Below are 27,124 nucleotides of genomic sequence, written 5' to 3'. Positions count from 1 at the left end.
TGTACTGTGTCCGCAGTCTCTGGTCATCTCCTGTACTGTGTCCGCAGTCTCTGGTCATCTCCTGTACTGTGTCCGCAGTCTCTGGTCATCTCCTGTACTATGTCCGCAGCCTCGGGGTCATCTCCTGTACTGTGTCCGCAGTCTCGGGTCATCTCCTGTACTGTGTCCGCAGTCTCTGGTCATCATCTCCTGTACTGTGTCTGCAGTCTCTGTTCATCTCCTGTACTGTCCGCAGTCTCGGGTCATCTCCTGTACTGTGTCCGCAGTCTCTGGTCATCATCTCCTGTACTGTGTCTGCAGTCTCTGTTCATCTCCTGTACTGTCCGCAGTCTCGGGTCATCTCCTGTACTGTGTCCGCAGTCTCTGGTCATCTCCTGTACTATGCCCGCAGTCTCTGGTCATCTCCTGTACTGTGTCCGCAGTCTCGGGTCATCTCCTGTACTGTGTCCGCAGTCTCTGGTCATCTCCTGTACTGTGTCCGCAGTCTCTGGTCATCTCCTGTACTGTGTCCGCAGTCTCTGGTCATCTCCTGTACTGTGTCCGCAGTCTCGGGGTCATCTCCTGTACTGTCCGCAGTCTCGGGGTCATCTCCTGTACTGTGTCCGCAGTCTCTGGTCATCTCCTGTACTGTGTCCGCAGTCTCGGGGTCATCTCCTGTACTGTCCGCAGTCTCGGGGTCATCTCCTGTACTGTCCGCAGTCTCGGGTCATCTCCTGCACTGTGTTCGCAGTCTCTGGTCATCTCCTGCACTGTGTCCGCAGTCTCTGGTCATCTCCTGCACTGTGTCCGCAGTCTCTGGTCATCCCCTGTACTGTGTCCGCAGTCTCTGGTCATCCCCTGTACTGTGTCCGCAGTCTCTGGTCATCTCCTGTACTGTATCCGCAGTCTCTGGTCATACCTGTACTGTGTCCGCATTTGTTCATAGTTTTTTTTTTAAACTATAGTTGGGCCCTCCAACGGTCTGAGGGACAGTGAACTGGCCCCCTGTTTAAAAAGTTTGAGGACCCCTGCTTTAGACCATCACAACAGTGGGACAATTAGCCCTACAGAAAAGGCAACTTTTGAAAGCAGCAGCTTTGCAGGCGGGAGGACAGAAGTCTGTCTCGCTAAGCACCTGGCGAGCAGCAGAGGGCGCTGTGACTTTTCAGCTACACCGGCTTTCCTGAGACCTGGATATAAAAGCTGCGCCTCCAGCCTGCTCCGGTCTCTCTCGTCCTCCCTGCGCAGCGGGGTGCCGGCCAGAGCGTGCTTTCCTGTGGGTGACCGGGGCGTAAAAAAAAAAATTCTACTATAAAGACGAAGGGGTAACCGCACGACGCTCGTTACATAGAACATAAAGCAAGATATAACCCCCCGGTCCCTTCACCCATCACCAGCCGCTTCTCCAGTGAAAGCACACTCCGCTCCACACACGCTGCTCCCGTCCATCGTCCACACTGCGCAGTCGGCTGCCCAGGCCGCGCTTTGTCTGTAGCCCCCCCTGTACCCCGGAGGTCACCACTCACACCCTCTCCCTCAGACCTGTTGCTTGCGGACTGCCTCTCGCCTTAAGAAGCCTGTTATTTCTCCTGTGGAGAGCCAGTCGTCGCCTCTTCTCCTTGTTGGCTGAGTTGTGGGGTGGGAGATGCACACGGCTACCAGCAGCTACCCTATGGCGTCCCTGTATGTGGGGGACCTGCACCCTGATGTCACCGAGGCCATGCTGTACGAGAAGTTCAGTCCTGCCGGACCTGTCCTGTCCATCCGGGTGTGCAGGGACATGATCACACGGAGATCGCTCGGATACGCCTATGTCAACTTCCAGCAGCCTGCAGATGGTGAGTGGGCCACAGCACAGCCCTCCCTAGGAGCCTGGGAAGAGGAGCTGGCACTCGATGCAATAGAAGCCAACCCAAAGGGCGCTAGCTGCAGTTTATAATAGGCAACTTGTTGCTTAGACTTGAAAGGCATGAGATTGCAGTCTTTTCATTTCACCAAAACAATGCATTCAATTTGTATCCAGTCGTGTAAGCCATTGCATTACATAGGCGGTAGATCTAAAGATTTGCGCAAGCTGGTCATAATACAATACCACCTAGAAGTATCTTAAAGAAAAATTATATATATACACACACACACACAGACACTCACCTAGGTGGATGCAGCATTGATCCCCACCGGCTCCAAGACTGAGAACTGAGCAATCAAACACAACTGACCGCTCAGTTCTCCCTTCCGCTCTGTGTAGAGAGCTGTGACTGTCAGTCTCTGGCCCTCCAGTGCTCACTGGCGTGTTGGGCTGTGGGAGGGCCTGTCTCACGCTCTTGGTGGCACACTGAGAGGCTGAGCTAGCTGCCGATCCAGGCATCTGGATGGATTCCTACCATATGTTCATGATTTTTTCAGAGCCTGGATCAACTCTTTGATGTGAGCTGACAGCAGGATTTAACCCGCTGTCGTCTGAAACAGGTCACAGGAGTGCAGAACAAACCACACTCCTGTGATCCCCAGGAAAAGTACAGCCAAAATAGCTTTGACTATACTTCGTTAAAAGAAGTTTGGCTTTTGGGAAAAAAAAATGTATACTCAGGTGGATGCAGCATTGATCTGATGCTGTATCTGTGCCCTGTTGCCTCTACACCAAGAACTGAGCAATCAAAGACCACTGATCACACAGTTCTATGACTTCAGAGAACGGTGATGGTTTCAGCTCTGTGCTGTGCCCCTCCAGTGCTCACTGGATCACTGAGCTGCAGAGGAGGCGGGAGTCCTGGGAGGCAGAGTCAGCTGCCAGTCCAGGCATCTGGGTGGATCCTGACTTTAACCACTTGCCTACAGGGCACTTGTAACCCCCTCCTGCCCAGGTCAATTTCCAGCTTTCAGCGCTGTCACACTTTGACTGACAATTGCGCGGTCATGTAACACTACCGATATGAACTTTTTATCATTTTTTTGAGACAGAGCTTTATTTTGGTGGTATTTAATCACCTCTGGGTTGTTTATTTTTTGCTAAACAAACCAAAAACCACAGAAAATTTTGAAAAAAAAAAACGTTTTTATTTAGTCTTTGTTATAAAATTTTGTAAATAAGTGCTTTTCTCCACTGATGTGCGCTAATGAGGCTGCACTGATGGACACTGATAGGTGGCACTGTTGAGGAGGCACTGACTGGCGGCACTGATAGGTGGCACTGACTGGCGGCACTGATAGGCGGCACTGACTGGCAGCACTGATAGGCGGCACTGACTGGCACTAATGGGTGACATTGAAAGGCAGCTCAGATGGGCACTGATATGTGGCATTGATGTGCACTGGTAGGCACTGGCAGGTGGCATGGATGAGCACTGACAGCTGGCACTGCTGGGGCTACACAAATCATCAGGGCACACTGATCATCAGTGCCCTGATGATCAGTGCACTTGTTCCCTCTGAGGGATGCCGATTACTTGCTCTCCTCTCGAGCTGTCAGCGTGACCGCTCGTAAGTAGAGAAATGCCGATAACCAGCATTTCCCTATTTACATGTGATCAGCTATGATTTGACACAGCTGATCACATGACCGAGCCAACATCTTTGGCTCTTTCTGTTGATCGGTGATCTGCTGTGTCCGAGGGACACAGCGCACTGCCGATTGCCGCACTGCGCTCTTCCGGAGCTGCGCATGCCCGGTTAGAATGGGACGACGTCATATGACGTCCTCCCAGAACGAGAGAACCACCTTGCGCCTGTCCTTGTACTATATGGCGTGCGGGAGGTGGTTAAAGGATAAGGTCAGTGCAGTATAATTTAAATAAAGAATTTGATTAAAAAAATAAAGGATAAGTTCACCTTTACCAAAAAAATGAATGCGCCCTTTGTTGCAGGTAAAAAAATGTATTTCTTATTTTTGGTTGCAGGAGCCTGTAAAGCATTGCACCTGGTGCCATGCAGGTCTCCTGCAAATCTGTCAGTATATCTGCTAGCCTGTATGAGATGTATGAGCAAGCAGATATGACAGTAAGAATCCATGAACTACCACAACTCTACCATGGCGGTACTTCATTGAGAACTACAAGCCAACAGCTGCTAAGGCTGTTGGGACTTGTAGTTTCTCATTCACAGAGAACTGTGAATGAGTGATGCGGGTGGAGCCCCGCCCAGCCACGTTTTTTTTTTCATTTGACCGCTAGCGGGCAAAGAAGATACCCTGCTAGCTATCAAAGCTGGGGAGTGGGAGCTGGTGCATTCATAACATGTTGTGTGTTACACCCTGAATATGGGTATAACATGTTATGAATGGTGAACTTATTCTTTAACCACTTGCCTACAGGGCACTTTTATCCCCTTCCTGCCCAGGCCAATTTTCAGCTTTCAGCGCTGTCACACATTGAATGACAATTGTGCGGTCATGCAACACTGTACCTATATGAAATTTTTATAATTCTTTTGAGACAGCTAGAGCTTTCTTTTGGTGGTATTTAATCACCTCTGTTTTTTTGTGTTTTTTTTTTTGCTAAACAAACCAAAAACAACTGAAAATTTTGAAAAAAAAAGTTTTTTTTTCTTGGTTTGTGTTATAAAATTTTGTAAACTGATTTTTCTCCACTGATGTGCGCTAATGAGGCTGCAGTGATAGGCACTGGTAGGCGACACTGATGGGCATTGACAGGCATCACTGATGGGCACTGAAAGGCAGCACTCATATATGGCACTGTTAGGCGGCACTGTTGGGCGGCTCAGATGGGCACTGATATGTGGCATTGATGTTGCACTGATGGGCACTAGCAGGTGGCACTGATGAGCACTGACAGTTGGCATTGATGGACACTGACAGGTGGCACTGCTGGGGCTACACTGATCATCAGGGCACACTGATGATCAGTGTACATGTCCCCTCTTAGGAATGCCGATTACCGGCTCTCCTCTTCTCTCAAGCTGTCAGCTTGACAGCTCGGTGATCAGCTGTGTCCGAGGGACACCGTGCATCACCGATCGCTGCGCGCTCCCAGAGCTGCACAGGTGCGGTTAGAGTGTGAGGACGTCATAAGACGTCCTCCCAGATTGAAAGAACCGCCTTGCGCCCGTCATTACCTTATATGGCGTGCGGGAGGCGGTTAAAGTTGAGATCGCTCCAGAGTCAGGACCGGCTGAGTGTCATCAGTCGACAACGGGCTTTAGCTTGCTTTTTGCTGAATATTGATCACAGGAGTGCAGAATGAAGTTGACATGTGACCTCCAGAAGAGCTTTGACCATACATCTTCAAAGGACAAGTTCAGGGAGTAACATGTTACTGCTGCAGCTCCCTTCTATCTCCCAAGTCCCCGATGTGACATCAGGCCAGAGATCTTCTCCCCAAACTTGCTGTCACAATTTAAAGCGGAGCTCCAGTCCCCATAATCAATTTTTTTTTTTAATTGTGATTGTTATTACTTGTATATTTAAATTAGAATACTGTTAGAACAGTATTCGTGCTGGTTAGCTTAAAATCTTTAAAAATGTGCCTGATCTCAGACACAGGCAGGTGGCCATTTATGATGTGGGCATCTTAAGCCCACTTGTCTTTATCTGTGATTCGGTGCAGCTGGATACCCAGCATGCACCTCCCGATCTCGAGCCTGCGCAGTAATGACACTGCGCGGCGTATTGTGTATAGTGCAGGTTGACGTAGCAATGGCGGCATCGCGGAAGTACCCACCCTGCTGCTATGGAAACCTGTCAATCGCATTACATTATTAGGCTTCCCGAAGACTCTTGGGATAGATGATGCCGATATCCCAGGAGTCAATGGAAATCGCCTAATGTCATCGCCTACGCGGCCGGGACAGGAAGTTCCGCCCGAACAATTAAATTAAAGTTATTTAGAAACCAGCAAAAATTTATTTCCATTTTGCACTGTACATTGGAGAGGCATTTGAAATGTTTGAAGTTCAAAAAAAGGCTGGAACTCCGCTTTAAAAAAAAAAAAGAGTTTTGTGAATGGGAAACTACAACTATCATTAGCCTTTGAGGCTGACTGTAGTTCTCAGTGAGCAGAGTGCTGTGAGCTTTCTAGGTAGTTCATTGATTCTTCCTGTCATTGTGTAACAGCCTGCCTGTACCAGCAGACAGCTTACATTGACAGTCTGCAGAAACCCTGCATAGAACCCATGATCTGCTGATTGTGGGTGCAATGTTTTACAGATTTCCAATTTAAAAAAAAAAAAAAAATGCAAATTTTGTTACCTGCAAAAAGATGTGCATTTTTAATTTTTTTATTAAAAGGTGAACTTATCCTTTAATTGTACACTCCATTACCTTTATCAAAACTATGCAATATGGAGACTAACCTAAACAATTCAAATAGTATCAAATCAGATAGCCCCTTTGCACTATGTAGTTGTTGGTAGGTCTAAGGAGATTGTACAGTTAGATTGTGGTGTGTATGTAGTCTAAAACTGAACATACATCTGACAGTACACTCTTCTTTAGATCTATTAACAGCTATGTAGTACAAAGAGCTGCCTGATTTGATACCAATTGAATGGATTGGTTAGTACTCATATTACATATGCTTGGAAAATCTAACGATTGCACAGACCTCAAACAATCAGATTGTATAGTGTATGACCAGCTTTGGATTGGGTACTTGCCCTTCCTATATGTCATGGGGATCTAGCATGTGTTACACAAGCAAAATGCTGGAAATTACAATGCCAGAGATGCTCAATGTAGGCATGAACGTCTAAGTAGTTAGGACCAAAAGCTAAACACAGCAGTCAGGAATAATATAGAATTGCAGATAGTTTCATTATAGCAGTAAATGCATTCTCTCTTAAAGTGTTCATCTTTTCACGTTTCCTGAATATGTGAACTAACACCGTACACCCATCACCCCTATCCCCAGGCCACACTGTACTTACCTCCAGGGATGCTAAGCTTTCAGTGTCCACACAGCCAGTCTAGTGAACTGGGGATTTGAGATCCCCTCTCTTCTCTGTGTGGCACTTCTGGGACAGACCAGAGTGATTCACTGTGACAGCTCTGATCAATCAAAATCTACTAGGTCTGTGCCAGATGCTTCATGGAGAAGAGCAATAGAGATTTAAAATCCCCGGACCGCTGGACTGGCTGTGTGAACACTGACAGCTCAGTATCCCCGGGGGTAAGTACAGCAGGGACGGGATGGGGAGGGTATATAGTGTCCACCTTTTCATTTTTTCTGAAAAGGTAAACTAACTCTTTAAGTGTGTATAATTTTTTTTTTTTGTATTGGATAGACAGGTGAAAGTTTTTATTTTGGTTTATATCCTTTCTAGGGATATTCACCATCTTTTTGTCCTGATGGACAATTGTCCTCAAGACAACAAGAAAATGCAAAGTTTTTGGAGTGGTGAGAGTAAGACAGGCCAAAAGAAAGTTTACATTCACATTAAAGCTGAAGTCAGTTTTTACATAGTTACATTGCCAAACTTGGACCTTGGGAAGTATGCATAGTATGTGCAATACCTGTGGGATACCCTGGAAGCTGGAGATTACCTTCCCTTTTCACTATTGGTCAATGAGGTCATTCATCACAGTAGTGGACCAATACAGAGCTATAATTTCACAACAGTGTTCCTCCAGTTATCTGGGGCTTCAGATATGTGAAATTATCTGCAGCCACTTTCCATATAGGCTGCCAATTTATTAGTTTTCAATGTTTTTATTATGGTTATAAATATTAAAATCTACTTAAAGCAATATTAGACTCCAAAATGGAAATGTATTATATTGCTGCTGCTTACCAGTTCTGTGTTGTCTGCATTGGTTTTCTATTTTAGGCTTTTTTCCTTTATTTTCATCTGTCAATCCAGCCAGTAAGTCTGTTATTTTTCAACTTGGAACAGACCATGTTGTCCTGATGAAGTAGTTTAGAGTGTTGAGACAAACCATGTGACACTGACAGGGGTACTTACAGCTTTTTATGATTTCTGTAAAATCTTTGCCCCAAAAGGAAACAAAAAAACATTTTCTGTAACTGCTTATAAAGTATTCACTGACACTCAATTATCAATTTGTTAGACATTTCCATCTAAATCTGCTATTCTTAACACTGCCATCTCCCCAGACTGATAATGCTGTTTTACTGTTTCATCCAGAATTCAGACACCCTAATACAGGAAGTGTGTTACTAGCCAGACCAGCAGGTGACATAAAGGAAAAGAGAGCCTAAAAAAACTAATACAGCCACTACATCTAATGCATCTAATGATTGGTAAGCTGCAATATATTACATTTTTGTGTTTGAGTATTGATTGAGCTAGTCTCAAGACCATAAAACTTAGCAAACGTTTTACAAGACCTGCTGAAGGCCTTCCAAAGGCTTGAATAAAGCCACAGCCAGGGCTTCTTTTAAAGCTGGCTATATATTGAGTCAGTTTGTTTTGTTCAACCAGCAGGTTGAACAAAAAAAAACAGACCTGGTTCCCACATCCACACATTTGATGTGGATGTGGGAACCTCCCAGCTGTCATTGTATTTATACAATGGGAAGACTCGCCAGTCATCAGAATACTCATCTGTGCTGCAGCCTTATTTCCTGTGGCACTGAAAAAACAAAAATACAATGACAGGGTAGTTGATCAGATTGGTAAATCAACTTCTGTTCAACCACACTGGCCACACATTGATTGAAATTTCTTTGGTCCTTGCTGAACTGGCATACAACACTCAGGCTAGAGCTGTATGCTCTTACACAGACCATTCACACCTATTGCAGCTGACCTGCAGGAAGTGGCTGAAAAAACGACTTCAGATGAAAAGCACTGAGATGCAACACAAAAAGTAGCATTTTATTTTTAAATAATGGCAGCTGTTTACCCAGTGCTTTAGCAAACTCTGTGTCATTCATTTATAGCAATGGTCACTAAACTGTGGACCGCGGTCTGAGAATGGCCCCAGCAGCGCTCCCTTCTGGACCGCCAGCCCGCAATGACAGATCCACCACAGAGCAGGGCGGTCATCACGGCAATTGATGACATTACGTGTGCGCCCTGCCCTCTTTCAGCTCACTGTCTCTCCTGCTTCCGCTCCCTTCCTGTACACAAGCATCTTTCAGCAAGGATCCTGGCACAGCTCATGTCTGCCCTCAAGGTAGGGTATAGTCTTACAGGTGCACTCTGATGGGCACATTTAATGTTAAGGTGCACTCTGATGGGCACAACATAGAGTGATGTAAAGGGGCACTCTGATGGGGAATAGGTTGGAAAGGGGTACTTTGAGTGTAAGGGGGCACTCTGATGAGAATACCTGATGTAAGGTGGCAATGTGATGGGGATACCGGATGTAAATTTGCACTCTGATGGGCACACCTGATGTGATGGGAATACATGATGTAAGGTTACACTCTGATGGCGACACCTAATGTAAGGGGACACACCCTATTCGAACCTCAGCCAGAAGAAAACTTTAGTGACTGGACCTCCTTGAATTTTAATTCAATACCCCTGATTTAATAGTGAGGGCTGGTTCACACCACAATTTCTGCATTATGAATGCATTTCTGCATGCTTTTTTTTTTATTTTTTTTATTATATGTTCCGGAGGAGCATTAACCACCCCCCCCCCCCCCCCCACACACACACACACACACACACACACACACACACACGCACACCATCCCTTTTTTAAAAAAAAATTTCTTCATCTCAGTTGAGGACGTGTGCGTTCTATTGCTTTTTTTTTTTTTGTTTTGTTGTGTTTCAGATGAGTGCCATAAAGAAAATTGCAGCATGTTTTGTTGACTTCACTGGAATCCATGTTAAACATTGTCTATGCATTTCATTGGATTGCATCTAGTGTTAACCAGCCCTAAAGGAATCGTAAGGATTACAGCCCTAGAGATATGTAGCATCTAAAACAAGTCAGCAGTCACAACTTCAGTATTTCTATGCTGACAGGTTCCCTTTTACATATTATTTTGTATTACAATGTTTCATTTATGTGTCATCTAGGAACTTTGATACCATTTTAGGTCTTGACCTAGAAAAACCTTTAACGTTCAGTCAACACTTCAGTTTTCTCTTTTTGTGTGTTTTGGTTCTTTAATTATTTTTCCCCCAATATTCTGGTGAGCTGTGTTCAAAATGTGTGCATTTATGTGGTCAGTTCACATACATTTTTAGCAGTGGACACATGTTGGGGTTTATTTAATAAGGCTAGGTTCACCCCCATGCAGTTTGCGTTTGCCACGTTTTTGCACCTGCGTTTTTAATGCGGTTTCTTTTTTTTTCTTGTTGCTAGGCAGATTTAAATTGCATCAAAAATGTGGCAAAAACACTACATGCTTTTCTGCAGCGTTTCCATTGAAGTCTATAGAACCACAAATGCAACTTTTTGCATAAAAAAAAAGTCCCTGACCCTTTCCAAAAAACGCACTAGGTGAAAATGCGGAGATGTGAACGTGTCCCATAGGAAATCATGTTAAATGGACTATAGTGCGTTTCTACAAAACTCTAAATGATGCGGAAAACGCTTAGGTGTGAACCTAGGGTAAAGCTGGTTCACCCAGAATCTCATGCATCTGTGCATGGTAGCCAATCGGCTACTAACCACAGCTTGTTCATTTAAGCTTTGGAAATAAAACCTGGAAGCTGATTGGTTTCTCTGCAGAAGTGCACCAGATTTAGTAAATTATTATTATTATACAGTATATAGCGCCAAAGGGTATGCTCAGCTCTGTACATTATAGTGGGGGACAGAACATTAGACAGTACAGTAACAATACAATACATGAGGGGTTCTCGGGCCCTGCTCTTTCGAGCTTACAATCTAGGAAGGAGGGGAAGGTGGCACAGGAGGAGATGGCTGAGCGGGATGGAGTGGTGGGTGGAGTGGAGGAGGTTAGTTGTTAAATAAACCCCAGTATGTCGTAGTAGAGATTGCTCTGTCATTACAGAGCCCTTTTTTTCTGATAATATGCACTAGCCCCAGGGTATCTTCTTCAGCTGTAACCAGGCCATAAATCTACCTAGCTAAAAATAAACTCATGAATGCCAGCTGCTCCCACAAGCTTGACCTGTGTACATGTGAACTGAGCCTGACCTGCATATTTTTAATATACTTGGTATATTGTAAATAAACTACTCCTACATTAGAAATTCAGCTCTTCAGTTGTTGAATCATCAGATCCCTCAGTTTGAACAAATAGTGAAAGCTGAGTTTGTTGCGTTGAATATACAGTAAAACGACCTAAGGGCAACCCTATTTGAGCTGTGACGTTTAGTTTGGGTAGGACTTTCTGTTGCTCCTGGCGGAGGAGTGAAAGTAATGCTGGTCATAGATGATTTGAAAATCGGCCGATTTTTCGGCCAATTTTCGCACTGTTAGTGGGTTAATTGGTCGGGTTTTTTTTTTTTTTTTTTTTTTCGGTCATGTTGGAAAATTTGCGGCCGATTTTCCCGGAAATGATGGGCAAATCGGCCGATCGTTTTACCGATTAAAAAAATCTGCACATGAGCTGTGACCTGCAAGGGACAGAAGTTATGGGGTGAACTTTATGATTTAGGCAGCTGATTTTTTTTTTTTTTTTTTTTTTTAGCGTTGGTGGTAACATCGGCCGAACGAACGACCAATTTTTCGGGGTTTTTTTTTTTTTTTTTTTTTCGAAAAATCGGCCGATGTTTGACCCGTCTATGGCCTGCATAAGGTAGACATATGCTACTGAAGCAGGGCTTAGTTAATGTGAACCTGTTACTTTGGCATGAATGAGGCCCCAGGCAGTTCTCCAGTGAATAAAGACATGCTGCTGAATACGTCAATAAATGTTTCTTCGCCTTTTTCCTGAAATTTATATTGCAGTTAAAGTGGAACTACACTGCCTCTGAGCAGCACAAGCCAAAAACATAAATTTTAAGCAACCCCCCCATCATTCATCCATGTCTTCATGCTTTAATTTGCTGAGAAATCACTTTGAACCCCCCCCCCAATTGGCATTTCCTTTCTGAAATTCATCTGCCCTTATCTCCAGCGTGCAGGCAGAAGAGTGTGCTTAGCTGAGAAAACACCTACTTCCCTCCTGAAGATTCCTGAAATGAATGACATTTGCCTAGGCATAGAAACCTGGAAGTAATGGAAGAAAAGTTTGAAGAAAAAAAAAAAGAAAGTTAAAGCAAGTTATTATGATTAGGGCTGCGACTGATTATTTTCATAATAGATTATTTGGCCAATTATTGTTTTGATTATGCGATTAATTGGATAAAAACCCCTTAAAGTTTGGAATATAATTTAGTCAATATGCAAGGTTTAACCGCATTCCCGCCGCCCTATAGCAGATCTACTACTACAGGGCATCGGGCGCACAAAATCGTGTGTGTGTATATAATATATATATGATTCTGCATTTCCAATTAGGGGGCACTCGAGCCCTACCCACGCTGCCATTTGCGGTCGCAGCTGTCAATCACCGGGTCCTGGTTGATGATTACTCGCCGGTGTCCAGTGATTGCCAAGCATCTCGGACGGGGGTCGGGGGGGAGCACTGTCTGTAAACAAGACAGTTCTCCTCCCTGTCAGCTTTTGCACACTGCTTTGCATGGCTGTGCAGAGCACAGCCATGCAAAGCAGTACGCTAATAGTGAAGCACTATCACACAGCCCCTAGTACACAGTTAACCCTTTGATAACGCCACATGTTAACCCCTTCCTGCCCAGTGCCATTAGTACAGTGTCAGTGCTTTTTATTAGCACTGATCACTGTATTGGTGTGACTGGGGATGTCAGTGACACCAAGTCAGTTCCCACAATATCAGAATTTTCGCCACAGTCCCGCTATAAGTAGCTGATCACTCCCATTACTAGTTAAAAAAAAAAAAAATCACAGTATATATTTATTGCCATTTGTAAACGCTATAACTTTCATGTAAACCAATTAAGTTACACATATATTGGGATTTTTTTTTTAGCAAAGACATGTAGCAAAATTTATGACAAAATTAGATTTTTAAAAATTTTTTACTGAACATGTTTAATAACAAAATGTCGAAAATATTGTGGTTTTTTTTGGTTTTTTTTATAGCGCCAAAAATAAAAACCGCACAGGCAATCAAATACCACCAAAAGATAGCTCTATTTGTGGTAAATATAAATAACCAGCTATATAGTTGGGGAACAAAATCTCTAATCCACTATTGAGTGTTTGAGCTGTATGTTTGCTGTACTGTGTATACTGACATGTCTGGACAATGTACCGAGCTGTATGTGGGCTGCGCTGTATTTTCTGATATATAAACAAATAATGCATTCTGTATGAAGGCCAACTAATCGGCTGACCAACTAATCAATTATGTAAATGGTTGATAACTGTTTTCATAATCGATTAGGTCAATTAGTTGTTTCAGCCCTAATTATAATATACCTTCGATCCATTTACTGATGCTAGCAGTATAAGTAGTCAGTGCTGATTGAGAGAGTGAAGTTCAGCTTTATTTACCAAGGTGCTATAATTTTTTTTTTCTACACTGAAGTAGGCATGGCCTCTGTAATCCTAATGCAACCACTTGAAGATTAATTCCACACAGTTAGGCTTGTTTTATTTGCGTTTGACATGCCTGACTTAATGCCAAGCAGTGAAAGGTGAGCCCAGGGTGTAAAAAGCATTTGCCCTTATGTCCTGGTTTCAAATTTTATTCCAAACCACTTCCAGGGCTCATTGGCTTGTTCCTTTTTTCTGAATGGGCATTAGAGATCTCCGTTAAGTGTATCATGAGTATGGCAACATTTTCCTGGTCTTAGGAGTGGGCTACAGCAGAAATTTATTCTAGACAGTTGTTGAAAAATGTCTGAGCAGTGTTGGCCTTTTAAATCTGTCATGAGAGAAATGTAGGCTTCCATTACTGATCCTTGATTGAAAATGCTGTCATCTTGTCGTGATCATGCTTTGGCTTTAGTAGCTGCCTGAAATGACTTTCATTTGTGCTTACTTGTTCCTAGTAAGTAAATTAGAAGTAAGACACAACAGATGGCCAGCAGTGGCAGCCTCAAGCTTTTTATGAAGTTCTTTTTTTTTTTTTTTTTTTTAGTGGTATTGAATCCAAATGCAAACATGTAATATATTGCAGATTCTTAGCTGTGATGGCTGCATTCATTTTTAGGTATTTTTTCGTTTATTACCTGGTGATCTGGCCAGTAAGTCTGTTGTTTTTCAAAAGAACAAGTTGTCCTGTAGATGTAGCAGTTACAGGATGTGGAAAATCATTTGCCATTGAAAGGGATGCTTACAATGATCAGATTTTATTTATGTGATTTTATTTATGAAAGGGACCATGAAGACCTCAGTCACTTACTCTGGCACTGCCCTAAACTTCATCCATATTGGAAGTGGATTGGTGGATATGCTTAACCGTGTATTCCAGGCCACTATACCTTTGGACCCTAGATGCTGCTTGTTGGGAATTTTGGGAGATATGAAATCTAGGGAATTTACCTGCTTAGCAATTTGTAGAGCCCTATTTTTAGCTTGCAAATTACTCTTGATACACTGGAAATCCTTTTCCTCCCTGAAGGTGTGGATTTGCTCTGTAGGAGATGCACTTCGCCTGGAGCGCTTTATATATCCGCATAGGGGTTGTCCCAATACATTTAGGTTATGGGGACCGTGGCTGGATACCCTGTAGAACTAGTGCAAATGCGGCTGTTGTAATGTCCTCAGGGTTAGAGAGTTATCTAGGGCTTGTGTGGCGAGTTGTATTTCCATAATGCCTGTACAGAACTTGTACGCTATGATATCTGTACATGATCTTTGTCGGAACTGACACTGGACTGTGTAGTTTGCATGGTTTCAGACGGCTGTATCACTGTTTGTATTTTTCAATAGAACTACTTTTGAATAATACTTCATGTTCCCTTGAAAGATTTTCTAGTATTATTCCTAGTCTTTTTTTTTTTTTTTTTTTTTTTTTCTGCTGGCTAGTGTCAGGGTCACTTTTAAAAATTACAACGCTTTTAAATAGCATTAGTACCTGAATGTGTTTTGAAAGCAGCCTCTAGGAATCTACTGCACAGCAACATTCTCACATGGTGAGTTCTATGGCTTTGAGCAAGACTGTTAGTCACAATACAACACAATTACAGGACACTGCATAGCTTAAAGTGGAACTCAACCCTCCTTATCCTTTACAGCCAAGGAAGCTGCCATCCTCTCCTCTGATGGCTTGATGTTGAGTGCTGAAGCAGCTGTGACGGCTATCATTCATGGCATGTCTTTAACGTAATTGTTTTGGGAAACCATTTCATCCATTGGGTTTTCTGCTTTGAGTGCAGTGTAGTCTGAACAGAGGATACCAAGATGTGATATCTGGAAAGGGTGGTTGGTTCACATGATTGGAATAACAGACATTTAAATCTTTTGGCTGGTAAAATAGCTCACACTTTATTTTCAACTGTGTATTTAGTATTTTACCTAGAGTTTAAAGTGTTACTAAACCCAGGACCCTGCATTCACTCTATCTGGTCTCCCACAGTACACATAACATGGAAATTCAATTATTTTAGTAAATATAAACTGCTAAATACTTTCTCATCAGCTGTATATTGTAGTCTTGTGACTTCTATTAGTGTCCAGCTGAGCACTGGTTAAAGCTTGTAGGAGTTTTCATTCTTCTCTGACTGTCCTATGAGGGTGTATGACCCCTGACCCTCTGTCTGGAAAGTGCTGATTGGCCCTGTGCTGATCACATGCACCCTCCCAAAGAAATAAAAAAAAAACCTCTAGACATACACACTAAACTAAGCATGTGCAGAGTGACTCCTAGAGCTCTGTACTGTCAGCAGATGGATTGGGGACAGTAGAAGGGGAGGATCAGAGAAGACTGGATCAAGCAGCCTTTTTACACAATGCGAAGGATTAACCCCTTAGGTTTCACAGTGAGTATAACAAGCATGCTTTACTGCATATACAGACTGATTTTACTGTTGTGGGTTTAGTAACACTTTAACATTGAAGCAAACTGTTTTCATTCTAAAAAAAGAATATCTTTTTTTTTTTTTTTTTTTTGCAGCTGAACGGGCTCTGGACACTATGAACTTTGATGTGATAAAAGGAAAACCCATCCGCATTATGTGGTCACAGCGGGATCCATCTCTTAGAAAATCTGGTGTAGGCAATGTTTTTATAAAGAACCTTGACAAATCAATTGACAACAAAGCACTTTATGACACTTTTTCTGCATTTGGCAACATTCTTTCATGTAAGGTTAGTTTGTGACCTTGACATTTTTGCCTACTAATATTTGGGATGCATTTTTTGAGATACCAAGGACTCCTCTAACACCCACTCTCCTACAGGTGGTGTGTGATGAGAATGGCTCCAAGGGGTACGCTTTTGTGCACTTTGAGACACAAGACGCTGCAGACAGAGCCATTGAGAAGATGAACGGCATGCTGCTGAACGACCGCAAAGTGTGAGAGGAGTTGTGCTGGGAGGGGTTGTAGAATGTGCACTTTTTTCTAGGAGTTTTTAGTGGGTTTTATCATATCTGTTTAGTGTACACTGAGGAATGATTTACAGGGAAACAAGCTTCAGTCAAATTGTGGTTGACATTTATGCTTGGGCATGAAGTGTTTAAAATGGGACTTTATTATTAATGGATTGCTGCTGGTATGCAATACTTTTACTGCCCTATATTCCTGTATGTCTGCTTTTTGTGTGGGCTCTTAATTTAAATCTGAAATGTACTTTCTGCCATACCTAAGCAAAGCATTGCTGCAGTGTTTCTTCCAGGGTATTTGGGAATAACTGCTTTTACTAAACATTTACAAACGTGGTGCAAAATATTTGTGATGTTTGTTTTGCAGATTTGTTGGGCGTTTTAAATGCAGACGGGAGAGGGAGGCAGAACTTGGAGCCAAAGCCAAGGAATTCACAAATGTTTACATCAAGAATTTTGGAGAAGATATGGATGACGAGCGACTAAAGGAGACTTTCAGCAAATACGGTACCTGAGTGAATTTCTGATCCCAATAAGTGGGCACTTGCTTCTGGCTTAACGTGTGAATAAACTCATGAGCTCCTTGGCTCTGCCCGTGCATGTGGGCATCTGGTTTCACGCATATGCCGTGGTTAACCTATTGAGTTCTCTGACTCTGCTCCCGCATGTGGGCACCTGGTATCATGCGTGTGCCGTGCACCTGCATGCTGTGACCCTGTGACCTCTGTGGTTAACTGGTGTCTCTTGGCTGTAGGCAAGACTCTGAGCGTTAAGGTGATGACTGACCCCAGTGGCAAGTCCAAAGGGTTTGGCTTTGTCAGCTTTGAAAAACATGAAGATGCAAATAAGGTAAGAGCTCCCTTGGAGGACCAGGCAGACAGAGAATGTTTGCAGGGGAGTGCCAGGTGCTCGGGAGCTCTACAGAACTTGTGCTATTCAATGTGGTGGCCTGTATCTCTGATTTCTCTAATAAACTGTTGTTTGCACTAGGCCGTGGATGACATGAATGGAAAAGATGTCAACGGAAAGGTGATGTTTGTTGGCAGAGCACAAAAAAAGGTTGAGCGACAAGCAGAGCTAAAACGGCGATTTGAGCAGTTGAAGCAAGAGAGAATCAGCCGCTATCAGGTGTGTGTAATTAAATATAAAAAAAAAAAAAGTGTTTCATTTTGATTGACAGATGACATTTATCAGTCTTTAAAATGACCGTGTAGTAAATGAACTGGTTTTTCGATTAGCACACTCAAAAACCGTACTTGGTACCTGACATGGTTGCTTGGGGCAAAGTGGAAGGTTCTTTTCAGACCGTTTTTAAGAAATGTTGACTGGAACAGCATCATGCTATTAAAGCAGAGAATGCGTAGAATAGGAAGGACAGACCAAGTCTGGTCTCACAAATTCTTATTGGCATGCACAAAGTAGTGTGACTTGGTCTAATTCCTCTGGTCAATAACTTTGTTGCCATTCACTGTATTCCACTGGAACAGAGTCTGGCCCAAAATGAGAGCCACATAATCAATATAACTACTTGTGCCATACTCATAAGCACAGGGGCAAAATTTTGGCCCCAGTACATACATCTAATTTGTGTGTGTGTGTGGGGGTTTTTTTTTTTTCCCTGGAGTTAGAAGATTCTATGAAGAATCCTGGTTCAGTGTGATGGAAATGTTACATCCCAAACTTAAGGAGAAATTTTCTCAGTCATTAAGTAAAATTTTTCATTAAAAATGTTCCACTTGACTGCTCTGTTTAATACCATTTCACAGAGCAGTTCCTTACCTCTTCTTCTGGAGTCCTCTGCAAGCACTCACTGCCTCCAACAGCCTCCCCAATCAGTGTGCTGAGGGGACACCCGTGTGAGCGTGCTCCCAAGCCGGGCATAGACACACAATGTAAAGGGTCCAGGTTTTTTTACCTTCATGCATTCTATGCATGAAGGTAAAAAACTTTCTGTGCAGCTGTACCTCCAGCCCCTCCTAATATTTACTAGAGCCCCATCATGATCCAGCGATGTGCATCAGAACCTCAGCTGTCCTTGGTCTCTGCATCCTCATTGGTTCACAGCCAGTGAACCAATAAGGAGAACAGAGGGTGCGGGGCCGCTGCTCTGTTTGTGAATGAGCACAGAGTAGCAGCTTGGGAGTGCGCCTGCTCGGTTGCCCCCATAGCAAGCTGCTTGCTATGGGGGCACCCGACAGGAAGGAGAATCCTGGAGCACCGGTGAGGGACCAGAAAAGAGGAGGATTGGGACTGCTTTGTGCAAAACCACTCCACAGAGTATGACATGTTTGTTATTTTATTAAAAAAAAAAAAAAATTGAACTAACTTTTAGTATGAAAATGGCTTTGAAAATTATATTAATGTGTTAAAGCTTATGTTCAACTTCAGTGACTGGGTTCTCATATACTTTAGGAGGCACTAATTGATATTCGTGTTTGGGCGATGCTGGATAGCTAAACCACCTGACAGGTTCGCATATTTTTGGGGGATTCTATTGGTGAGATGTATGCCTCAATTTGGACTCCTGTTGTGGCCACTGTGACAGACTGCTGCTCTCCCTGTAGATTTCACATTTATTTTACTAATAATACAATAGGAGTTGTTTAAAACATTCATGTGGATTATCACATCCAAAACATCCAACAGAGTTGGTATCCTACCTATCAGAAGTCGGTGTTGACAAAGCTCACTCAAAATCCACCTATTGCTAAGCTATCCATATTGGCTGTATCACATTTGTTTTTCCAGATATTCATCCAGCTTTGTAGTTGATCCTAAAAGTCATTTAATTTAAATAACTGTTGTATTATACAGTGTTTTGTCTGTCATAGCTGTACAATTCCTTAGACATGCTAATAGTTGGTTTCTTGTTTGTTCACAGGGTGTAAATTTATATATTAAAAATCTGGATGATACAATTGATGATGAGAAGCTGCGGAAGGAATTTTCTCCATTTGGGTCGATAACAAGTGCCAAGGTGAGAGGAACTATTTACTGGGTAATAGAAACCATTTGTGAACATTTTTGATTTAATCATGTCGCCTGTAAATTTAGCCTTTTGACAGTCAAAATATGCACTGTAAACTCAGCCTTTCCCTGCTGTGTAGTGTAGGGGGAGGTTTTCCAGTGCAAAAAAAAAAGCTGAGGAAATCCAGACGGAGCATGTTTTACCTTGTGTTCAGTCTCTACACCTTTGCAACATGAAAACCATCCCTTGGTGTAAGTGTACCAAGCAATTCTGTATATGTAAAACTCCTGCCTTTGGACTGTCACTACAACTGTATGCTGTATGCGTTTTATTCTCTTTCAGGTAATGCTGGAGGATGGACGCAGCAAAGGATTTGGATTTGTTTGCTTTTCCTCACCTGAAGAGGCCACTAAAGCAGTCACTGAAATGAATGGAAGAATTGTAGGCTCTAAGCCTCTCTATGTAGCACTGGCTCAAAGAAAGGAAGAAAGAAAAGCTCATCTTACGAATCAGTATATGCAACGTATAGCTGGAATGAGGGCCCTGCCTGCCAATACTCTAATTAGCCAATTTCAACCAGCACCTGGAGGGTACTTTGTACCAGCAGTTCCGCAGGTTGGTTTATTATCTGAAAGTAGCCTTAAAGGTTTAAATTGCAAGGTCTTACATTTGTGTAATTGGATTTAACTCTTTTCAGGCTCAAAGCAGACCTGCATACTATGCGCCTAATCATATAGCTCAGATGCGCCCTGGCCCACGATGGCAGCAAGCAGGACGTCCTCAGGGTAAGCATTTAGGTGTGATTCCCAAGGGATGGGTCACTCACCTAAGTTTGTTTTTGTGTTTTTTTTTTTTGTTTTTTTGTTTTTTTTGGTTTTGTTTTGCTATATGTAATTAATGTACATTCACAGAAAACCATTATAAATAACTGGATTATAGAAAAAAGTACAACTAACATTAATCAATTGCCTCTATTGTCAATGTAGTCAGAATTTTGGAGAAGCATTCTTGCAGGGAAACCCACTCTGACAAACTTAATTGTGCATGGAATACATTTTTTGCAGTAATGCATGCAGATAATATACAATAAAACCTGAGTGTTTACTAGGTGACTGTGCCACCCTTCCTATTTGTTGGATGTAAATAACAGGTGTTGTACCTTTTTTGCATTTGTGTCATTTCAGTAATTTATTTGTAATATTTTGGCTACATATGGTAGAAGTTTGTAGGTAAGAGGTAGATTTCTGAAAAAAAGGCAAAATCTAGCTCTGCATTACTCACAAGCACAGCACTTACATTTTTCACCAGTTTCTGTTTTACATGTTGTCGTGTGTTTGTTTTTTTTTTTTTGGTTTTTTTTTTTATAACATATATTTTCTTTAGGCTTTCAGCCCATGCCTAACACAGTGCGACAGAGTGGCCCCCGCCAGTCAATACGCCATATGCCACCTTCAAGTTCTCAGGGCACACGTGGTATCTCCAGCGTAGCCCAGAGAGTTGGTAAGGCAATCTGATCATTTCTGTTTTCTCTAAAAGCACTGTAAACTTATCCTGTCCCAGTTCCGTGGTGTGGGGAAGAGTTGCTTTCTGTGCAAAAATAACAGCGGAGAAAATCCAGACAGAGCATGTTACACCTTGTGTTCTGTCTCTACACCTCTGCAACACAGATACTTGTATTTATTGATTTTATGCCATTATGAACGTAGAGGATTTTATTGCCATTTGTTGAAATGCAGTCCTCTAATTTCTTTCCTTTTTATTCATAGGGGTTTCTTCTGCCACTCAGACAATAGGACCTCGTCAGCCAGTTACTGTTCCACCATCTCGACCTGTGCCTCAGTACAAATATACACGATGTCCACTCCCTGGAGTGCAACCACTACAGGTATGTCTTTACTGAATATTAAGCTCTATGTTCAAAATGGACTTTGGTTGCTCAACATACAGTGCCCCCCATTATCTGTTGTATAATACAAAAAAGTTTTTAAAAATTCCTTCACATTTTGATACTTTACTGTACACCCACTGCATAAAGGTTTTTATAAAGCAGCCCTAAGTAACCACTGCAAGATATAATTAAATGTTTCTTATGACCCAAGAAGAACCAATTTATAAAAATGCATTGTTAGTAAAAGAAGCATTAATTAAGCATAATTCCAAATTTTAATTTTGTGTTTTGAATTTGAAAATCTTAGAAGAAATTTAGTGAACATGTTTAGTTGGTTGACCCTATTGTTTGTAGTAGGTATAACAATCATTTTATTAATGTGGTAATGAGATAGATATGCACAGTGCATTCAGAAAGTATTCGGACTCCCTTACTGATACAGTTGTTTAAATTCATTTTTCTCATTAATCTGCACTCAATACCCCCATAATAGTAAAAACTGAATTTTAGAAATCTTTGCAAATTTTATAAAAAAGATAAAACTGAAATGTCACATTGGCATAAGTATTCAAACCCTTTACAACAACACTTGAAATTTAGCTCAGGTGTCTCCCATTTCTCTTGATCAATTCTGAGATGTTTCCACACTTTGAATGGAGTCAATCTGTGGAAAAATAAATTAGACATGCTTTGCAAAGGCACACACCTCTCTATAAAAGGCCTCAAAGCTGACAATCAGAACAAAAGCAGTGAGGTTAAAGGAACTGCCTACAGATCTGTGAGACAGAATTATTGCAAGGCACAGTCTGGGGAAGGCTACAATAAAAGTTCTGCTGCACTGAAGGTTCCCAAGAGCACAGTGGCCTCCATATTTCATAATGGAAGACGTTTGGTTCAACCAGATCCCTCCAAGAGCTGGTTGCCCAGCCTAATGAGCGATCAGGGGCAAAAATCCTTAGTAAAAGAGGTGACTAAGAACCTGATGATCACTTTAACTGAGCCCCAGAGATCCTGTACAGAGATGGGACAAAGTTCCAGAAAGACAACCATCACTGTAGCCCTCCACTGATCTGGGCTTTATGTCAGAGTGGCTAGACGGAAGCCTCTCCTCACACGAAGGCATGTTTGGAGTTTGCAAAAGTTTTTTTGCAAACTCCAAGCTGGCTTTCATGCAAGAAACTGGAGACACATTAGTTAAATTTTAGGTGTTGTTGCAAAGGATCTGAATACTTATGACAATGTGATAATGTGAATTTTTTTCCAGCAGACACCTCAACCTGCAGTCCATGTACAGGGACAGGAGCCTCTTACGGCCTCAATGTTAGCCGCTGCTCCTCCTCAAGAACAAAAACAGATGTTGGGTGAGTGATGCACAGTTCTTGCTAGCAGGAATGCCTTGTATATTGGTGTGTATATGCAATTCTTGTCTTTTCTTAACTGTAGGAGAACGTCTCTTCCCTCTCATTCAAGTCATGCATCCCTCGTTGGCGGGTAAGATTACAGGAATGTTGCTGGAGATTGACAATTCAGAGCTGCTACACATGCTGGAATCCCCGGAGTCTCTGCGCTCTAAGGTTTGTGTTGTGCTGAAATGTACGTCCTATTCTTGACATCTGTCTAAAAACTTTTAACAGTGTTTCCAACCATGTTTTTAGATCATAGTCTAACATTGCACTGCAACACCTTGACCAGAAGTTTTGTTTTCCCGAGTTCAGGCAAAAAGTTTCCAATCCATTTATAGGAAACACATACAGAGAAATTCTGAGGCTGTCATGGCTAACCTCAGACCTAATGTCACCTGCCTGGCTGCCTCTGGCTTCAATGCTCTGAGACACTAACTTGGAACGAGCATGAATTCACAACTGCTAATCTGCTTACATGTTCTGCATCTGTGTCTTAAAGTGGTTGTAAAAGCTGAAGGTTTTTGTACTTTCATGCATTCTATGCATGAAGGTAAAGAACATTCTGTCTACTGCTCCCCCCTCAGCCCCCCTAATAATCACCTGAGCCCCCCCTCAATCCAGCAATATGCACAGGAGCCTCGGCTGTCCCGGGACTCCCTCTTATTGGCTGGGACAGCAATGACTCCCACTGCTGTCAATCAGAGCCAGGGAGGAGAGAGCGGGGGGGCAGGGCTGAGCCACAGCTCTGTCTCTTATGGACTCATAGCATAGGGCTTGGGAGTGAGCACTCACCAGTGTCCCATAAGCAAGCTTGCTATTGGGGCACTGATCAAGGGGGAGGAGCCAGGAGTGCTGGTGAGGGACCTGAAAAGAAAAGGCTTGGGGCTGCCCTGTGCAAAACCACTGCACAGAGCAGGTAAATATAACAATTCTTTTTTTCTTTTTCTTTTTTTTACATACCGTATTTGCCGGCGTATAAGACGACCCCCCTACTTTTCCTGCTAAAATGTAGTGTTTGGGCTATACTCGCCGTATAAGACTACCCCTCTTCCAATGCACACCTGTGGGAGGAATAGTGCCCCATCATTGATGTCAGTGGGAGGAATAGTGCCCCATCATTGGTGTCATTGGGGGGAATAGGTGCCCCATCATTGGTATCAGTGGCAGGAATGGTGCCCCATCATTGGTATCAGTGGCAGGAATGGTGCCCCATCATTGGCATTAGTGGCAGGAATAGTGCCCTATCATTAGTATCAGTGGAGGAATTGTGCCCTATCATTGGTGTCAGTGGGAGGAATAGTGCCCCATCATTGGTATCAGTGGCAGGAATAGTGCCCCATCATTGGTATCAGTGGCAGGAATAGTGCCCCATCATTGGTATCAGTGGGGGGAATAGGTGCCCCATCATTGGTATCAGTGGCAGGAATGGTGCCCCATCATTGGTATCAGTGGCAGGAATGGTGCCCCATCATTGGTATCAGTGGCAGGAATGGTGCCCCATCATTGGTATCAGTGGCAGGAATAGTGCCCCATCATTGGTGTCAGTGGGAGGAATGGTGCCCCATCATTGGTGTCAGTGAGGGGTGGAATAGTGCCCCATCATTGGTGTCAGTGGGGGGTGGAATAGTGCCCCATCGTTGGTGTCAGTGGGGGGAATAGTGCCCCATCATTGGTGTCAGTGGGGGGTGGAATAGTGCCCCATCGTTGGTGTCAGTGGGGGGGGGGAATAGTGCCCCATCGTTGGTGTCAGTGGGAGGAATAGTGCCCCATCGTTGGTATCAGTGGGAGGAATAGTGCCCCATCATTGGTATCAGTGACACCAATGATGGGGCACTATTCCTCCCACTGAGACTTGCTGACCCTGTTCTCGTATGGTGCTGCTGCAGCCAGCATATGTGGTTGCAGCAGCACCTCTACACAGAACACTTGCCTGCTGCTCCGGCACTCAATTTTCGCGGGGCCGCTCGGCTCCGCCCCCTCGCCGGTGATTGGCCGCCTGTGTGCCTTTCCTGAGCTACAGTTCTGGCGGCCAATCACCGGTGAGGAGGCGGAGCCGAGCAGCCGCACGAACATCCAGTGGCCGAACTGAAGGAGACGCCGCGCTTCCTGGACCGGATCGTCGTGGGACTGGATCCAGGTAAGAGACATCAGCCCCTGCAAACCCCTGTACTTAATGCCGCAGCCCCCCTAACATGTGTACCGGCGTATAAGACGACCCCCGACTTTTGAGAAGATTTTCAAGGGTCAAAAAGTCGTCTTATACGCCGGCAAATACGGTATATGTGAGAAATGTCAGAATTAGCCTCCTTTTTTTTTTTTGAAGTGGTTAAAGTATAACTAAAGGCAAAACGTTTTCTTTTTTAGTTTGGCTATTGGATTAGAACACCTGTCAGGTTTAATTTTTGTCTGTGCCACCCATTAGGGAGATTCTCCCTCTTATTTGTCCTGGTTACCATTATACTCAAAAGTGAAAGTAAAAGAAAATCCCAAATTTTGGGTTGCCCCCAGAAAAGTAATGGAGGGTAAATCTTCCAATGGGGACACTCGTTTCGGTGACATGGGGGGACCCAAGGGATTCCCCTGATTTGCAGGTATTTCTTCTCGCTTTCTGTTTTTAGCTATGGGGTAGAAAGTGAAGGAAAATCTCCCCACTGGAACACAGATGGCAAACCAATCTGATGGGTTATAACCTTTACTCACTCTATCTGAAATGAAAACAATGTTTCCAGTAGTTCTACTTTAAACATGGAAATCCCCTTTTATGTGTGCAGTAGTAAGAACATCAGCAATAAGTACAACTGTGACCTGCTGTGTTTGATCATTAGCGTTATAGCTTTATTTTACCTTAATCAGGTGGAGGAAGCAGTTGCTGTTTTGCAAGCTCACCAAGCCAAGAAAGATGCTGCTCAGAAGGTGGGAATCGTTGCTGCTACCTCCTGAACCAGGACAATCTGTAAGTGTAGTGCTTGCTGATTAACAGTTTACCCATATCACCCCACTGATGTACATGTTCATATATGTGTAGTGTTATATTTGTAATTAAAAATAATTTAGTGAGAATATGGAAACTGCTTTATGCTTAAGGACTTAGTCTTTATCAGTTTATCTAAGGTAGTTACTTATTCATGGGACTGGTGATTTATGTAACAAATAATCCAGGTCCACATATTAAATTAAACAAGGAATCTCGTTTGCTTAGAAGACCACTCCTCTCCAGTTTTCATAAATCAGCCCTGTAAAAGATGTCTGATTTTTGCAATAGCTTTCACTTTGATGCAGTGTCCATATGGACTGAAGACATTCACCAGTACCAGTAGACCAAATCACCACCTTGATTAATAATCTCCCTCTTTTGTACTTGTTTTTATGAATGCATATGATGACTTTATATTTTATTGCAGGGAATACAGAAGCCAAAAAATCTCAGAATTTTGGAGTGTTTGGGAAATCTCCACTAGGAGTCTTGTCTCCTTTACATGCTGCTTATCTCTGCCAGAGATACTGTCTCGTTTGTTAAATATGAGGACTATGCACTATGTCGCTTTATGCTGTTGGGATGATAAGTCGCCTTTTAGGTGAGCGCCTCTAGGAACCTTTCACTGGAGATCCTGAAAAGTTTTCTTCAGATTGCAAAGGACGTTGCAGTTTTAAATATGGAGACGTTTGAATATAACATCCAAATGGTTTCTCAGTGAAATAATAAAAGATTTCAAACACTGCATGTTTCGGACTGATTCTTGAAATGTAAAGTGCATTCCCACAAGTTTGAATCACATAAGTGGTATGAATTTTATTGTTTTCACCATGTGTGGTAGTAAAAACAATCGATGTGAGCAGTGCTGAGTTTTAGCCCCCCCAAAAAAAAGCATAAAAAAATACTACTACCTAAAATTCATGTAGTGAAATATTTGAAAGTGTTCCTTCTATTTTCTCTGAGACTTTAGGCTTGGTTTACACTAGCGGAGCTCCAAAGTCATGCATTTTCCAGTGCAATTTTGATGTGATTTCATGCAACTTTACACTCTATGGCACACAAGTCCCAAGAAAGTCGCATCAATCTAGTACAGGAACCTTTTTTTAAAGGTGCTGCAGCTTTAACTGCATAGATATGAGTGGGTGCCACTGAAATAAATAGGCTGTGACGTCATGCAACTTTGTGTCCAAAGTTGCATGACAAGTTGCACTAGGGTGAATATATATCAATATAATCATGCTCGTATACATGTGCATTGCTGGATTTTGCGGGACATGTTTCCACTTTTTTACACCTCTGAATTATTTTTCCCCGCTGTGGCCATTTCATTTCAAATCTACCCCATGACTAGCTGAAAAATAAAGTAAGCATCTCTGTAATAACACTGGGATATATTTTTGTGTTTAAAAATTTAAATGGTGTGGCACAAAGTCGTAGAAGGGGAAATCGGGCCAAGGGGTGGTGTAGGGGCAAAGGAGAGGAAAGTAGGCA

General features: G+C 43.0%; 1 protein-coding gene and 2 non-coding genes across 4 annotated transcripts; all 3 read left to right on the top strand.

Moving 5' to 3' along the window:
- Positions 1 to 1,196: 1,196 nt before the first annotated feature.
- Positions 1,197 to 26,380, top strand: PABPC4 (poly(A) binding protein cytoplasmic 4). Of its 2 annotated transcripts, none has more exons than XM_089676677.1 (15): positions 1,197 to 1,817; positions 15,972 to 16,165; positions 16,258 to 16,373; positions 16,768 to 16,907; positions 17,155 to 17,249; positions 17,391 to 17,528; positions 19,282 to 19,377; positions 19,711 to 19,983; positions 20,066 to 20,153; positions 20,752 to 20,868; positions 21,135 to 21,253; positions 22,524 to 22,617; positions 22,700 to 22,830; positions 25,513 to 25,612; positions 26,061 to 26,380. In XM_089676677.1, exons 1-14 carry the CDS (start codon positions 1,625 to 1,627, stop codon positions 25,597 to 25,599), a joined length of 1,881 nt encoding a protein of 626 aa, XP_089532803.1. In that variant the 5' UTR covers positions 1,197 to 1,624; the 3' UTR covers positions 25,600 to 25,612; positions 26,061 to 26,380. The 2 variants fall into 2 exon arrangements, with proteins under 2 accessions (XP_089532803.1, XP_089532802.1); XM_089676676.1 differs by having other exon boundaries at positions 22,521 to 22,617.
- On the top strand, positions 19,475 to 19,604 carry LOC149462650 (small nucleolar RNA SNORA55). Its single transcript, XR_016312644.1, has one exon. It is a non-coding gene; the product is annotated as a small nucleolar RNA SNORA55 (small nucleolar RNA).
- On the top strand, positions 20,904 to 21,035 carry LOC149462649 (small nucleolar RNA SNORA55). The gene has a single exon (XR_016312643.1). It is a non-coding gene; the product is annotated as a small nucleolar RNA SNORA55 (small nucleolar RNA).
- Positions 26,381 to 27,124: the final 744 nt, after the last annotated feature.

The sequence above is a fragment of the Staurois parvus genome, unplaced genomic scaffold (genome assembly GCF_062004578.1).
Source record: "Staurois parvus isolate SC_StPar_1 unplaced genomic scaffold, SC_StPar_1.0 ptg000172l, whole genome shotgun sequence".
Lineage (NCBI taxonomy): Eukaryota > Metazoa > Chordata > Amphibia > Anura > Ranidae > Staurois > Staurois parvus.
Note: the sequence above shows the minus strand (reverse complement) of the source record. Positions and strands in the feature narration are given on the sequence as shown.